Here is a 15851-nt window from a genome sequence, read left to right as displayed (position 1 = left end):
ATTATGAAAATTAATTAAATTAATTATCAATTTAATTATAAGATTATAAAAAAAATTATTTTTCATTATTAATGAATAATTGTGGAATTAAATTTTGCGGCGTGCGCATCACAACAAATTTCCTACAAGTTAGAACGTATTATTGTGTTGAGCTTGAATAAAAAAAGAAAAAACTATTTCTATAAAAAGTCAGTCAGTCGTGTACTCTTCAACATCACAGTATTCAGTAAAACCGCGAACCAAACAGACGTGATCAAGAGCTTTTTTATCTCAAAACAAATTACCACGTGACGTATAACGTAGCTTATAAAAATTTTTGTTTTATATTTTTTTTTTTTTTTAACTCAAGTGTATCATTATTTTACTGAAAAAAAAATTATAAAAAATTCGAATGTGAGTTTTTAATTATTATTATAAAAACCAAATATTTAACAAGCAAATATTTCCTAAATTTGAAATATTTCATTTTGATAATAGCTTTCTTTTTTTAACTCATAAATTTTATTCAAATAACTAAACAAAAAAAAGCTCAATATTCACGTTACTCTTATTTTTTTATTTTAAAAAAATAATTAAATACCTAACAATTAAATTATCAACGTCAAAAATAATAAAAAATTTTTTACTAATTAATATTTGTCGAGCTAAATCTTCAAACTTTTTATCAAACTTTAAAAGATTAAAAAAATTTATAATCTCTAAATACTTAGCTATAATGAAAAAAAAAATTTCAAATATTTTATCTTTCACATAATAATAATGATAAATTTAATAACTTTAAAAAAATATTCATAATGTTAATTAATTTTTTAAAGCAAATATTATTTCAACGTATTTTTGCTTAAACTCATATTGAGTTGGTAAGAAAATATGTGTAGAAGCTTTTTCATAGCTAAAAATGTAGATAGTATAAATATCAAATAGATATATGAAATAAAATATTTATTATATTTTCAAAGGATTCACAAGTCCAGCAAAAAACTTTGCCATATATATGTAGAAATTTCATTCAATGTATATTGATATATATATAAGCTTCAAAGGTATTTCATATATTAATATGAAAATGATATGAGTTATTTATCACACATATATATTTTATCATCATCTATATACCAATGAAAGCTCTCAAAGCTTTATAATTTTATTTCCAAGTATTTTTTAAAATTTAATTTATATACTTTCTATTTAAAAAAAAAATATCTAATTATATTTTTTTGATTAAATTAAATTATTTGATTAATTTATATTTTATAGTTTTATTAATTAATCACGTATGAAAACATAAACATCTATTTTGCATTTAACCATTATAAATACAAATAGATATATTACATTTGATGTGTACAATCACCCTCATCCCTCTTTGTAAATGTATATCTCTAACGCCCATGATCACTTTACTCTCATCTATTGCCAATTATAGTATAACATGCGGTCCAATCATGCAAATGGAAATGCTACTTTGATGGTCAATACAAAATGATAATTGTTATTATTATTAAACTTCAATCACCTTATATGCATAAACATTAATTTCAAATTACCATAAATTTATTTTTTTTCTTATAGCTTTAATTTTTATTAATATTTTAAAATAATTTTTCAATGTTTTTTATTGAATAGAGCTTTACGAAAAAAAAGGGGAAAACACTCAACATTGTTGTCTTTAAAATATGTATAAATTAATTAAATATTTTTGTTATATTTTTTTTTTTTACAGATGGCTTATCATGTACGTTTATTTATTTCAATATTATTATTAATATTTATTATTGATAAAACAAATTGTGCAAAATGTGATAGAAGACTTGAGGGAGTTACTACTTCACCAATTTCTCTGGAAGGTAGATTTGCCATTAATATGTGGGCACTTAATCAAACTGAAATCGTTGAACAATATATGCCAAATGTTGCATACACTGGTAAGTAGATAACTAATTTATTTGAATAAAAAAAATAATTAAAGTTGAATGTATAAAAATTGTATAGTTCATTAGAAATTTATTAAAAAAAAATATAAAAATGATTTATCAAAATTATATACACAGCCTTTTTCTTTGATGATAAATTGTTATTATAATTATTTTATTTTTTTTTTCTTCTTCCTCGATTTGATTATAATTGTTTCACTTCAAGAGACAATTTTATCGCGTTTTAAAATCTGATTTGATTTAAACGATATTGAAGTGTCATTAAGATAGTAATCCATGAATATTCAGTCTTGAAAAAGGTCAAGTGTTTTTTTGTTCATTGATTAATTTAAACTTGGAAGAGTTTTATATACATATATATTTATTGAGTCAGAAAATATTAATAATTATTAAATTTTTTTCTTTTTTTAATTTTTAATTTAAACTATTTAATTAATTTCAACGTTAAATTTTATTAATGAAATATATTATTTAAAAAAGAATATAATTGTGTTGGAAATTTAAAAATATGTATATGTTTTTTTTTTATTTCTTCAATTGGAATTTATTCTTTGAACAAACAATATTTCAATCACGCATTTTTGTATTTTTGATTGATTGAAATGCCAGTGTTTGTGCATTCAATTACAAATAAATTTTTTATTGGCTTGTCAGTGTAATCGGATTCAAAAAAATTTCCCTAAATCTCGGTATATATTCTTTTTGATTTTTTTTTTTTTTTATTCTTCTATTTGTACAAATTGGCTTGTGTAAATTTATTGGAAAAAAAAAAAAAAATACCGAATTGAAGATTTAAAAAATAATATTGCAAAGTTGATTGTAAAGTTTAAATAAAAAAAAAATAATTTTTTTTTCATACTTTTTTCATTTACTTAGAGTATTTTTTTAATGCTTCACGTCAAGAACAGAAATTTCATTATGTCAATTCGATCGATCGGATTAATCGGCTCAAATATATATATTTTCCAATTTTTTTTTTTCTCTCAAAGATTATTTAAAGAAAAAAAATATCTATCTTAAATTTGTCTGATAATTATTATAATAATTTTTAAAAATATAAAATGTAAATTTTTTTAAATATTATTTAAAAATTATCTAGACACTTTTTATAGTAACGATAAAAATTCTTTCACTTGTCGTTTAGTTGAAATAAAAAAATAAAAAATAAAAAAATTAGAAAAAAAGCGACTGGGTATTTAATTAAATACCCCTTTTTCAATTTATTTAATTTTTTTTTCTGACAAATTAAGGGAAAACGCGAGAATAAAAAAAAATGTCTGTTTAATATTTTTCCTCTTCCTGATACAAACAAATTTATATAATTATAAATAAATTTAATTATTATACATGCAAATTAACTACCCTCAAAACTAATCATCAAAATAACGCACGTGTCAACATAAACTCTGTTAAAAATATATTAACAAGCACAAACAGAAGAAACTATTTTAACAAAATTTATAATTATTTTTGTTTTGTTTTTTTTTTTTTTGTTTTGTAACATGACACGTTTCATGAAGGCTATTTGCTTTAATATGTATGACTAATTTAACTCTTTCAAGCCTTTTTTTACTTAATTCAAGGACATGAGAAATCATTTTAAACACAAACATCAACTTGGGCTTCACATTATATTGCTTTAAATATTTATTTTTATATTTGTCATTAATTAATTTATATATATTAATAGTTATTTCAATATCAAAAAGTTTAATTGATCAATCAGATCTTTCTTTTGATTTTTCTTTCTAACAAAAAATTATTTAAGCTAGTTAAAATTTAAAAAAATGATTAATCTGTTGACATGTGTAATGTAGCATATTTATATTATTATTTTGTAATTTTTTTTTTACGCATTTATTTATAAACTTGTGTTAGTAATTTTTAGTGAGTAAGTTATTTAAAACATACAGTCGATATGAGTTTTACTGACACGTGGTACCGAATAAAATAAATTTAATTTTTTGTCTCTTTATTTTTTTTTCTCCGGCGTCAAAGCAATTTGATTGCCTGGGAACGTCGCGAGTAACCAGGCAACAAATAAAAAGCTGCATGTTGAAAGTTAAAAAAAATTAGTTATTATAAAAAAAAATAATATGTGTGAAAATAAGAGATGAAGAAGAAAAAATAATAATAATTAAACATGGAAGACCTTCAATATATCTAGAAGCCATATCTAAAAAAAAATCGACCCCGTTCAATCTTATGATATTGTGAGGGTCGAATATATGTAACCAATGTCTGTAAATATTTTTTTTTTCTAATTATCAATTGTTATTTATTGTTAATTAAAAAAAAATTTAATTACAAGTTAGAAAGTTTTTAATTAATAATTAATATCTGTTTTATAAATTTGATAAATAATTTTTTGAATTTTCATTTACATTTTGCTAATCTATATCCTATGCTTTGTATAATTATTTATTTTTTATTTTTTATAGTGACAATAAATGGCTACAATGTAACAAATATTCAAGGTAAATTTACAAGATTTATATTAACAGCTGATAATAAAAATGAATCATCAAATGTCGAAGGAAAATTTGATATAATTGATGAAAATTTAACAAAATATTCTGACAAATGTCCAAATACTGTTGTTGAATCAACAAAAATATCAAAAGAAAAAATAAGTGTTACTTGGACAAGCCCACCAGAAGGAAGTGGCTGTATTATGATCAGGTAATTTTTAAGAAAATTCTATCATCTATATTACAAAGTAAAAAAAAAGAATAATAATATGCTCTTATATGTTTTTTTTTTTTTTTTTAACATTAAAAATTATATAAAGTTTTTTATCCTCTTATAAAAAGCTGTAGTCTTGATGATATTAATATATGCGTTTTGTTATGTATAATATTTTAGAAATGAGATTTTAAAATATCAAAAATTTACTATGCCATTTGTCAGTTACAAAATTATCTATTAAAAATTTACATATTTTTGTTTGCTAATTTTATATTTAAATCCAAAATAAAAAGTTGTTGAGCTTACCTTTACTCTAGTTGACGATGAAAATTCTCAATAGACTGGTCTCGTTAAAATTCGCATGTAATCTGCAAGAAAAAAACTTAAAGCTCATTATTTATTAAATAATTTTGAATGAAAGTTTGTAATATAAATGTATATGTAAATATTAAAAACAGAGCAACAATAATGGAAACTCCAGAAACATGGTATATGGATGAAGCAGGTATATCAAAAGTTTATTGTCAAGATCCAAAAGCTGATGCTGATGAACCAGGTCCTGTATTACAAGACTGTTGTGCATGTGATGAAGCAAAATATGAAGTTACATTTGAAGGAATTTGGTCAAGAAATACTCATCCAAAAGTATATTTATTTTTTTATTTTTCCCCCTCATTAGACAATTAATAAACATTAATAAATATATATTTTTATATACTAGAATTTTCCGCCAAAAGGTTGGCTAACAAGATTTTCCGATGTTATTGGTGCTTCACATACAGTAGACTATAGATTTTGGCGTTATAATGAAACAGCTAGTCAAGGGCTTCAACAAGTTGCTGAATTTGGATCAACAAGAAAATTAGAATCCGAATTAAAAGATCAGGTTAAAAAAAATATTAATTAAATTATTTTATATTAACATTTTAAAGTTATAAATTTTTTTTTTTTAGAGTGAACATATAAGAACAATTATAAAAGCACGTGGTATAACACATCCCAATGTAACATCAAAAACATTTGCTGTATTTAGAGTTGATAAACAACATCATTTAATGTCTCTAGTATCAATGATTGGTAAATATTTTCATTAAATTTATTTTAAATATAAACAAAAATAATTAATTTTAATTATTTATTTTTTAAAAAATCAAGTACCATCACCTGATTGGATAGTTGGAGTATCAGGTCTTGAATTATGTCTACCAAATTGTTCATGGATTGAACATAAAGAACTAAACATGTATCCAATTGACGTTGGAACAGATGATGGTATCACTTACATGGTATAATATTTTATTTCAATGTAATAATAATAATTTCATTTATTATTTTTTATTAATACTATTAAATAATGATTTACATTGAAAACCAGTCACCAGATGCGTTATCTGATCCACCCCAGTTAATAAGACGAATAACAAATGATTGGCCAAATGATAGTCAATCACCATTTTTTGATCCACTGGGACCAGATATGAAACCAATGGCAAAACTTCATTTAAATCGTCAACGGTTATATGAGAAATCATGTGGAGATACAACTACATCTTCTCAAGATTCAGGTGGTGATAATGATAGTAATAATAATAATAATGAATCAGATAATGATAATAATAATTCAAATAGAAGAAATAAAAATAGCAAGTATTATTTTATTATTTTATTATTTGCTGAATTTTTTATAAGCTTTATTATTTATTTATTTATTTTTGTTAATTTATTTTGTAGTTGCATTGTTTTTTTTTTTTATTTAAAAATAATTTTGCTATGTATTATTTATTTTTAAATTTATTATGCTAATTAATTTTATTTAATTGGCAAAAAATAGAAGCTTGTAGAACAACTCGTTGGGGTGAATGGGGACCATGTGGTGTAACATGTGGTCGAGGTACAAGATTACGTCAAAGAAATTATAAAGATAAAGAAGCTGCTGCATTACATAATTGTAATGTGCCACTTACTGATAGAGGAGATTGTTATGCTAATAATCCAAATTGGTAATATATATTTTTTGTTAATAATGTTTTATTATTGTTTTTTTTATTTAATTATTTGTTTTATGTATAGCAATGGACAGACAGAAGAAGGAACAATATTAAGTACTCCTGAGTGTGAATTAAGTGAATGGAGTACATGGAGTTCTTGTACAACAACATGTGGTGAAGGTAGTACAACAAGATCTCGTAATTTTATTCATAAAAAACACAGAAAAAAATGCAAGGCAATTGCAAATGGTCCACAATTACAGGAAACATTTGATTGTGATAATGGACCATGTGAAAATTCAGAAACAAAAGAAGTAAGTAACAAAAAATAAACAACAACTATTTATATAGAGTAAGCCAAAAAAATTAGAAAGATATTATGATAGTAATAGAAATAGAAAAAAAAAAAAAAGATGTAAAATTTATTGAAGATTTAAATACAAGGAGACGAATGATGAAAACAATGCTGAAGATGATGATGATGGTGATGATGATGATAGTGAAAATAAAAATAATGAAGAAAACGAGAATCCAGATGTAACCGAGGAATGGTTGCAGGTGAGAGATAATAACAAATAAAAAAAAAATTGATTCAATAGACAATAATGAAATTAAAATTTAATAATTCATTTTTTTTTTCCATTTTAAATGCATTATTAACTTGCCTGTACCATTTCTCGCTGTCAATATCATCATCATCATTCTTCAAAGTATACAAAATTAATTTTAATTAAATATTTTTTAAATAAATAATTATTACAGAATTGTCCAGCAGATGCATATGGACCTTGGTCACAATGGAGTCCATGTTCTGTATCATGTGGTTCTGGATTAAAATCACGTTATAGATTTTCAAATGACAATACACAGGGTATCAATGAGTGCAAAGAACAACATGTTAATTGTATGGCTGAAGTACATGATTGCAATATAACACCAGAAATTGCTGATGGTACTGATAATTTTATTTTATCTCAAAAAAAAAAATATATTAATCTATCGAAATTATTTCATCGCTTAAACAGTGCTTGTTTTTTTTGTTTTTTTTTTTTTTTAAATAATATTATTAATTGACATCATAATCATCATCGTCATTTACTTTTAGAAATGTGCTCTGAATCATTAATGCCAGGAAATTGTCAACGTATATATAAACGTGTTTATTTTGATAATGAAAAACAACGTTGTCAATATTTTGATTATACTGGTTGTGATGGTAATAAAAATAATTTTGATACAATGGAAGCTTGTAAAAAAATTTGCATCGATATGAGAAGTAAGTTTCGTTCATTATTTCATTATTAATCTATTCATATTGATTTTCTAGCTATTTAAAACTTTTTTTTTTTTTTTGTTAACTAACATTTTATATGAATAACTAACTTGTATACCATGCTTTTGCTTTCATGCTTTTTAAATTAAATTAATGGATAAAAGAAAATATAAAAATTCGTCATAATGTACAACAAAAAAATCACAAAGTCACAATGAGTAGTTTATTGAATTATCATATTCCAGCTCAAAGTGAAAGAAGAAGTGGAAAATCAAAACGAGCTAAATACGGTGATTGTTTTTTCTTTTTTAAAAAAAAAAAAATACATCACACTTACTATTAGTTTAAATATTTCAATTTATAATTAAAAAATAACATAAATAATTTGACAAGAATGGAAAAAAATGATAATCCTATTATTGATTTTTGAAAATAATTAATTTGATTTTATCTTTTAAAGAAAATCAAGATACTGAGGATTTTAATGGAATACAAACTGGTAGCCAAGTTGTATCAACAACTCGTGTTACAAATGATGATAAAAAAATTGATTGTCAAGTAACAGAATGGAGTGATTGGGCACCTTGTAAAATTTGTAAAAATCATACATACAAAACTCGTGCAATTTTAGTTAAAGCAAAAAATGGAGGTAATAAATGTCCAACAAAATTGGCAAAAAAAATGAAATGTCATAGACGTCCTGAATGTGGTAAGTTGTTAAATAAAAGCTAAAAAAATTCAATATAAATTTAACATGATACAATTAATTTATTTTAGCTGATCACAGTCATTCTCGTCGAAGAAGATATCGAGATCGTCGGCCTGAATGGGATCACAACCAAGGTATATTAAAATAATAATTAATAATTAAATTTATAATAATTAAATTAACATATTTTCAAGTTTCAGCTGATTGTAAATTAACACAATGGTCAACATGGTCAAAATGTGATGGACCTTGTGGCAATTCATTACGTCATCGCACAAAAAAAATTATTGTTGATACACATGGACCAACTGAAAAACCTTGTACTGATTTAGTTGAATTTCAAAAATGCTCTATTACTTGTTCATAATAAAAACAAATTAAATATCATTTAAAAAATTAATTCAATAAAATGATAATAAAAGTTTTTGTCAATTTAAATTAATAATATTGATAATAAAATTTAATGACAAACGCACATAATTATAAATAATATATTATCCATTCATTCCTATTAAAATATATTAAAATAAAACAAAAAAATTATATTCATCTTGAAATAAAATATTCAGTATTAATTGATTGAAATTTTAATAAATAAAAAAAAATCAACATGAATTGAGATATAATTAAACGAAATTAAAATTAAAATAATTAAATGAAATTTTTTTCTATTTCGAAATTTAATTATCATTTTGTTTAGTCTAATAATTCATTTTTAAATTCATAGAAAAAAAAAATAAAACAAGTATATTTATTTTTTAATAACAGAATTATAATTATTCTGATAATTTTATTTAAACTGATAATTAAAAAATAAATTCTATCTTACAATTTTAACATTTTTTCAGTTAAATTATTATTCTTGTTCTTTTTGTTCTGGTTCATTAGATTTTTCATCATTTAATACCTTATCCTTGGCTTTTTGCATAATTGGACGCATTGTTACTTTAAAATTATGTGCTGCATCACTTTTTGTAACAACTTTAGCAACTTCTTTACAGCTTTCAATTATTTTATTTCTTACTTCATCCTAAAATAAATATTTAATGAATTAATTTATTAGTTTATTTTTATTGTTAATTAATTATTTTTAACTTACAGCTTTTTCTTGACTTCCATCAACAGATATAACAGCTCTAATACCATGTCTTTTACCTAACATTTTAAGCATACTTTTAATTTTAGTATTTAAATCATGATCACCAATTTTACTTGATACTGTTATTGTTTTATCTTCTTTTATAGAATTTTCTTTAACTTCTTTAGCTTCAGCTTTAGCTTTATTTTCTTCTTTAATAAAATCACTAATATTCATTAATTTATAAATTGGTCTTTCTGTTTTAGTATCAAAATCAACAATTTTTATTAATTTTAATGCTCTTCTTTTAGCTAATTTTTGTGCTTCATCAAGTGTCATAACTGATATTTCATCTTTTTCTGATAATAATGTTATTTTAGGTATAAATATTTTTTTTTTTTTAGCTTTAACTTCTTCTTCAATAACATCATTTTCATGGTAATAATATTTACTTGTACTTATTGATCTTGTTGATGTTAATATTATATTTTTTTTATTATTAATTTTAACACAAGATGATAATGATGTCACGTTGTTGTTTAACATACAACATCTTGGATAATTAAATACACGAATTGTACGCCAAATTATTCTACTGGCAGTTGTCATTATTTAAAAAAAAATTCAATTATTTATCGTATAATAATTTTTTTTTAATAATACGTATGATAAATTATTATAATTTGTGATTAAATAAATTTTCAAGAGACAAACAACGAGTGTGTGTGTGAATGATGATGAATACTTTTTTTGAGGTTAGATGATAAATTAAAATAAAATCAGCTGTTTATTATAAAGGCAATGAAGCTGTGAAGCTTAATAAATTTATATAAATAAAAATGTATTAATATTTGTTGTTATTATGCAAAAATAATGATAAATATTCTAGTTGAAAAAATAAATTAACAAAATGACAACAAACATTTGTGCAAATCGTTTTTTAACAAATAAATTTAAAACAATTTTCAGTAATTTTAATAATCAATTTAATAATAATAACAGGTAATTATAGGTTATATATTTTTCAAAAGATTGTTATTAATGCTTATTATTGTTTTTTGTTCTATTAGATATTGTAGAAAATTAATAAAATTAAGATTATATTCAACAACAGATAAAGATGATCTTAAAGAATACAATACACCAATTGAAAAAATTCGTAATTTTGGTATAATAGCACATATTGATCATGGTAAAAGTACACTTGCTGATCGTCTTATGGAAATGACTGGTGCAATAAGAGCAAATACTGGTGCACATCAAGTACTTGATAATTTACAAGTTGAAAAAGATAGAGGTATAACAGTTAAAGCACAAACAGTATCACTAAAATATACATACAAAGGTGAAGAATATAATTTAAATATCATTGATACACCAGGACATGTTGATTTTTCAAATGAAGTTGAAAAATCATTAGCAGCATTAAATGGTGTTATATTACTTGTTGATGCTAATGATGGTATACAAGCACAAACAGTTGCTAATTTTTATTTAGCATTTGGTAAAGATTTGGTTGTTATACCAGTTATTAATAAAATTGATTTAAAAAATGCTAATCCAAGTAAAGTTATACAACAATTAAAAACATTATTTGATATTGATGAGGCTGATGTTATTAAAATATCAGCTAAAATGGGTACAAATGTTGATAAATTACTTGAAGCTGTTGTTGAAAGAATACCATGTCCAAAAGTTGATAGAAAAAAACCATTTCGTGCATTAATATTTGATAGTTGGTTTGATCGTTATAGAGGTGCTATTATGAGAATTTTTGTGGCTGAAGGAACATTGTCTGTTAAACAAAGTATAACATCAATATATACAGGAAAATCTTATGAAATTAGAGAATTATTAATGCATCGACCAGAAGAAGAAAAAGTTAAAACTCTGTATGTATTTATATTGTTAAAATGATGATGATGATGATGATAATTTTTTAAATTATTTATTATTAGTTTTGCAGGACAAGTTGGTTGTATTGCTTGTAATATAAGAACATCATCAGAAGCACATATTGGTGATACTCTTCATGTTAAAAATATACCAGTTGAACCACTTATTGGTTTTGAACCATCAAAACCAATGGTATTTGCTGGTATATATCCAACAGATCAATCACAACATATTGATTTACGTAATGCACTTGAAAAACTTGTTTTAAATGACAGTGGTGTTACACTTGCTGTTGAAACAAGGTAATTAATTATTATATTTAATAATAATTATTATTAATTAATTAATCTCTTTTATTATTATTAATTTAGTCCAGCACTTGGTCATGGTTGGAGATTAGGATTTTTAGGATTACTTCATATGGAAGTATTTTGTCAACGATTAGAACAAGAATATGGAGCAGCACCAATAATAACAGCTCCAAGTGTAACTTATAAAGCTAAAATAATTGGAAGAGATAATATAAAACAACATAAAACTGATGAATTAACATTTAATAATCCACTTAATTATCCAAATCCACAAATTGTTGAACAATTTTATGAACCATTTGTCACTGGTACTGTGATACTTCCAGGTATATTATTTTATTAATTGATATATTATGTTATTAATTTAACAATGGGTTTTTTTTTAATTTAATTATATTATTTTATTTATTATTTATTTCAGTTGAATATCTTGGACCTGTTATGAGTTTGTGTTTAGAAAAAAGAGGAGTTGAAGAATCAACAAAATATATTGATAATGATAGAATAATGATACAATTTGTTTTTCCATTAAATGAAATTATCATTGATTTTCATGATATTTTAAAATCAATAACATCAGGATATGCTAGTTTTGATTATGAAGATAATGGCTATGTTGAAACTGATATTGTTAAATTAAGTGTTTTATTAAATGGTTTATGTGTTGAAGAATTAAGTACAATTGTTCATTATTCAAGAGCTTCTGATGTTGCTAAACACATGGCAACTAAATTAGTTAATATTATACCACGTCAACAATTTCAAATTGCAATTCAAATAACTGTTGGATCAAAAATTCTTGCAAGAGAAACATTGAAGCCATTTAGAAAAGACATTACAGGAAAATTGGTAATAAATTTTATCTTTTTTTAAATTTTATAATGACAACCTATTTATTGGTTTATTGTTGTGTTATATATTTATTTATTTATTATAGAAATCTGGTGGTGATATTCAACGACGAAGAAAATTACTTCAACAACAAGCTGAAGGCAAAAAAAAGCTGCGAATGATTGGTAATATATCTTTACCTCGAGACACTTTTATTGATATTTTAAAGAGATAAAAACAATTTTAATGATACAATGATCATTAATGTAACATAATATTATGAATAAAAAAAATTGTTAATGATATTAATTAATATTATCAATGAAATTATTAAACTGTTGTTTTTGAAACGTATAATCCTAGACCAAGTATAAAAACATTCATATAAATATTCTAGATCTCATCTACATTTACAATTTTATAATTAAAAAAATAAATAAACAGTTATAAAATACTATTCAACAAGACAAATAATATAAAACAAACTTAATTTTGTATCACAACTCAAAAGTATGTTAAACAAAAATTAGAATAAATGAAATATTACTCCAACAAATTGACACAAAAAAATAAAAAAAGTAATATAAATTCTTACCTTGGAGCATCATGGAGCAACAATCTGGTGATAACATTGAGACAGGACATCACTGATGTTTAATTATTTGCAATAAATGTCTCATTGTTTAAACTTTTTATCAAAAAAATTATAAACACTGAAATATATTCATTTGATTTTCATTTTAACATAAAATAATACATCAAACACTCTGAGCTTTATGCACATAAATATTTATTTAAAACATCACTTGTTAAGACACTTTTATTAATTTATTAATAAATTTTGGAGCAGTAAAACAACTTAAAAAACTTTTTTTTAAACAAAATATGTATTATTTTTGTCAACACAAAATTAAACCTAACCTATAATCATTGACTTGTTTTATTGAAAATTTAAACAATTATATAAGAACAATAACTTTGATTAATTCATTTATTTTGTTAATAACATTGAAGAAAATAATAATGCTTGACAAACAGTTGAAAATAACACGAGCTTTTGTCAGGCTTTGTTGGCGCTTTTGAAATGTTTACATATTCGAGATTCTAAACACTGTTGGGAACTATTTTATCACTCTACACCTTCGATATGTTATTATTATTTATAATTTTATTATTATTATTATTATATGCCGGTTTAATGCCAACAAAGCAACGAAAACCGACAGACGATCATCACTACGCGTCACTACCCGCCGCCATTTTGTGTACGTGATAATTTTTTTTTTTTTATATGCGTGTGTGAGTTGGTCGGATGTGTGCGCGTGAACGTGTGCGCAAATGACATCTAACAAATTTATTTAATAACAATATAAATAATAATATGAACAATAAAAATTCAACAGTAAATTAATTATTAAATTATTCATAGTAAAAACATTGCAGGCATTTAAACAAGTGGTAATTATTATTTTTTTTGTTTTCTAAGTCATGAATCATAAAATATATTTATTATATTAATTATTTATTAATTTTTATATATTTTAGGTTAAGCACATGTTGTAACGTGTAACAAAGTACAACAATTATATTTGTGGCAAAGAGTAAAATAAATTAACACCGAATAGAGTACAACTCACAAAAAGTGTCTTTTTTTCAAGCTGAAAAAAAGACACTTGATGTGAAAAAAATACCCATGATAAATTAGCTGAAAAAATTAAAGAACCTGCAATTCAATCCAAAAAATAAATACGAAACATGATGAAAAAGAAGAAAACAAGAAAGGAATAAATATACTTTCAATTGAGGATTAAATAAATAAAAACAAGACAATAAATTAATATAATAAATACGAATATATTTCCATCAAGCAATATCATTATATTCTCTCATGTAAAATGGTTTTGGAGCCATCATTTGATATACTTCATCAACTATTTCATCTGGCTGGTTTATAGTTGATGACGCATTTAAATTGTTGTATGGAGATTGATCATTATCTGCTGTGCCAGAACCATCAACATACATTGGTGCCAAATTTGTTAAATTGCATCTTTCATCAACTAGTTCATTTGGCTGGTCACTAGTTGATGTGCAATTGGCATTGTTTGTCGATGATCGAGCAACAGCATCACACTCATCCATACGCATTGGTTCCAAAGCCATTGCTCCATGATCTTCACCAACTTGATCCGGAAAATCTGATCTAGTTGGTGTGCTATTGCCATTGTTTGATAGAGACTGAGTCGTAATGGCAGACTCATCAATGTACAATGGCCTCAATGCTGGCATATTGTATTCACCATCAACTGAACTTGATACATCTGATCTGGTTGATGTACCATTCAAATTGTTTGATGGAGGTCGAGCAGCACCTGCAGAATCATCTGAATGCCATGGTTGTTGAGCCATCATATCTTCAACAAAATCTGGCTGATTTAATCTTGTTGAAGTAGCTCCTTGACCATCATATGGTGGATTGATCCCATGGAATTTGCCAAATGATGCCTCACTGAACGATGGTAGCTGACTCCTTGTCTGATTTGAATTGTTCATCGACATCGGAGAATACAATTGGCCATAGTGATGATATTGCTGATATACCATTTGGCTGTGACTGCTTGTGCCATCCTGGTATGGGCCTCCATATTGAGCAGTTTGACCTTCCCTCATAAATACAGTCTCTGAGCAAAAGGCCGTTGAAGTTGAAGGCATTGCTAAATTAAAAATAAAAATAATAAAAATTACTATTAGTTTGATGATTATTTAAACCCAAAGAAATTAACGATATTAAAATATTAAAATTACAGTGATGAATGCTGATAGTAGATATAAAAAAGGCCCACGTGTGACAAATATATTAACATATTAGAAAGAACTTTTAAAAATTGAGTATTTTATGTTTAAAAAATTTTAAATAATATATTCAAATGATTTTAGACTAATTAAAATATTTTCTTATAAAAAATAAATTTTTCTAGGTATATAAAGTAAGGTTATGTTTTTTATAATCATGTGTACTTACTGAAATCATCCAACTAAACGAATACATGATTGTGACAAATGGCAATCGTGATTATTACACAAAAAAGACACACTTAGGACAGTATATAATTATATCATAATTTATAATATTAAAAACAATA

At 23.9% G+C, this 15851-nt stretch overlaps 3 protein-coding genes across 13 annotated transcripts; 2 read left to right on the top strand and 1 right to left on the bottom strand.

Moving 5' to 3' along the window:
• The first annotated feature begins 191 nt into the window (after positions 1-191).
• Positions 192-9419, top strand: LOC122852225 (spondin-1). Of its 11 annotated transcripts, none has more exons than XM_044151883.1 (17): positions 192-393; positions 1724-1925; positions 4376-4616; positions 5081-5267; positions 5344-5508; positions 5576-5699; positions 5778-5908; positions 5998-6265; positions 6454-6622; positions 6693-6924; positions 7055-7168; positions 7373-7562; positions 7716-7886; positions 8048-8173; positions 8344-8592; positions 8661-8726; positions 8787-9014. In XM_044151883.1, the coding sequence occupies exons 2-17, from the start codon at positions 1724-1726 to the stop codon at positions 8957-8959; spliced, it is 2808 nt and encodes a 935-aa protein (XP_044007818.1). In that variant the 5' UTR covers positions 192-393; the 3' UTR covers positions 8960-9014. The 11 variants fall into 11 exon arrangements, with proteins under 11 accessions (XP_044007818.1, XP_044007828.1, XP_044007826.1 ...); XM_044151884.1 differs by having other exon boundaries at positions 213-393; positions 8793-9067; XM_044151885.1 differs by having other exon boundaries at positions 213-393; positions 5998-6187.
• A 29-nt stretch (positions 9420-9448) lies between these two features.
• On the bottom strand, positions 9449-10279 carry LOC122852227. Its single transcript, XM_044151896.1, has 2 exons — positions 9692-10279; positions 9449-9622 (listed from the first exon to the last, which is right to left on the bottom strand). The coding sequence occupies exons 1-2, from the start codon at positions 10277-10279 to the stop codon at positions 9449-9451; spliced, it is 762 nt and encodes a 253-aa protein (XP_044007831.1).
• A 126-nt stretch (positions 10280-10405) lies between these two features.
• LOC122852226 (translation factor GUF1 homolog, mitochondrial) lies at positions 10406-13035 on the top strand. Its single transcript, XM_044151895.1, has 6 exons — positions 10406-10672; positions 10741-11562; positions 11629-11868; positions 11938-12203; positions 12299-12726; positions 12815-13035. Exons 1-6 carry the CDS (start codon positions 10581-10583, stop codon positions 12941-12943), a joined length of 1977 nt encoding a protein of 658 aa, XP_044007830.1. The 5' UTR covers positions 10406-10580; the 3' UTR covers positions 12944-13035.
• The last annotated feature ends 2816 nt before the right edge of the window (positions 13036-15851 follow it).

Source organism: Aphidius gifuensis, linkage group LG3 (assembly GCF_014905175.1).
Source record: "Aphidius gifuensis isolate YNYX2018 linkage group LG3, ASM1490517v1, whole genome shotgun sequence".
NCBI lineage: Eukaryota > Metazoa > Arthropoda > Insecta > Hymenoptera > Braconidae > Aphidius > Aphidius gifuensis.
Note: the sequence above shows the minus strand (reverse complement) of the source record. Positions and strands in the feature narration are given on the sequence as shown.

Excerpts from the sequence above, each read along its gene's own strand:
- LOC122852225 (XM_044151883.1), top strand. The coding sequence starts at position 1,724 with ATGGCTTATCATGTACGTTTATTTATTTCAATATTATTATTAATATTT. Across the intron at positions 7,563-7,715 it reads AACACCAGAAATTGCTGATG|AAATGTGCTCTGAATCATTA; the intron begins GTACTGATAATT and ends ATTTACTTTTAG. Across the intron at positions 8,727-8,786 it reads TGAATGGGATCACAACCAAG|TTTCAGCTGATTGTAAATTA; the intron begins GTATATTAAAAT and ends CATATTTTCAAG.
- LOC122852227 (XM_044151896.1), bottom strand. The coding sequence starts at position 10,279 with ATGACAACTGCCAGTAGAATAATTTGGCGTACAATTCGTGTATTTAAT. Across the intron at positions 9,623-9,691 it reads ATGGAAGTCAAGAAAAAGCT|GATGAAGTAAGAAATAAAAT; the intron begins GTAAGTTAAAAA and ends TATTTATTTTAG.
- LOC122852226 (XM_044151895.1), top strand. The coding sequence starts at position 10,581 with ATGACAACAAACATTTGTGCAAATCGTTTTTTAACAAATAAATTTAAA. Across the intron at positions 11,869-11,937 it reads ACACTTGCTGTTGAAACAAG|TCCAGCACTTGGTCATGGTT; the intron begins GTAATTAATTAT and ends TTATTAATTTAG. Across the intron at positions 12,204-12,298 it reads TGGTACTGTGATACTTCCAG|TTGAATATCTTGGACCTGTT; the intron begins GTATATTATTTT and ends TATTTATTTCAG.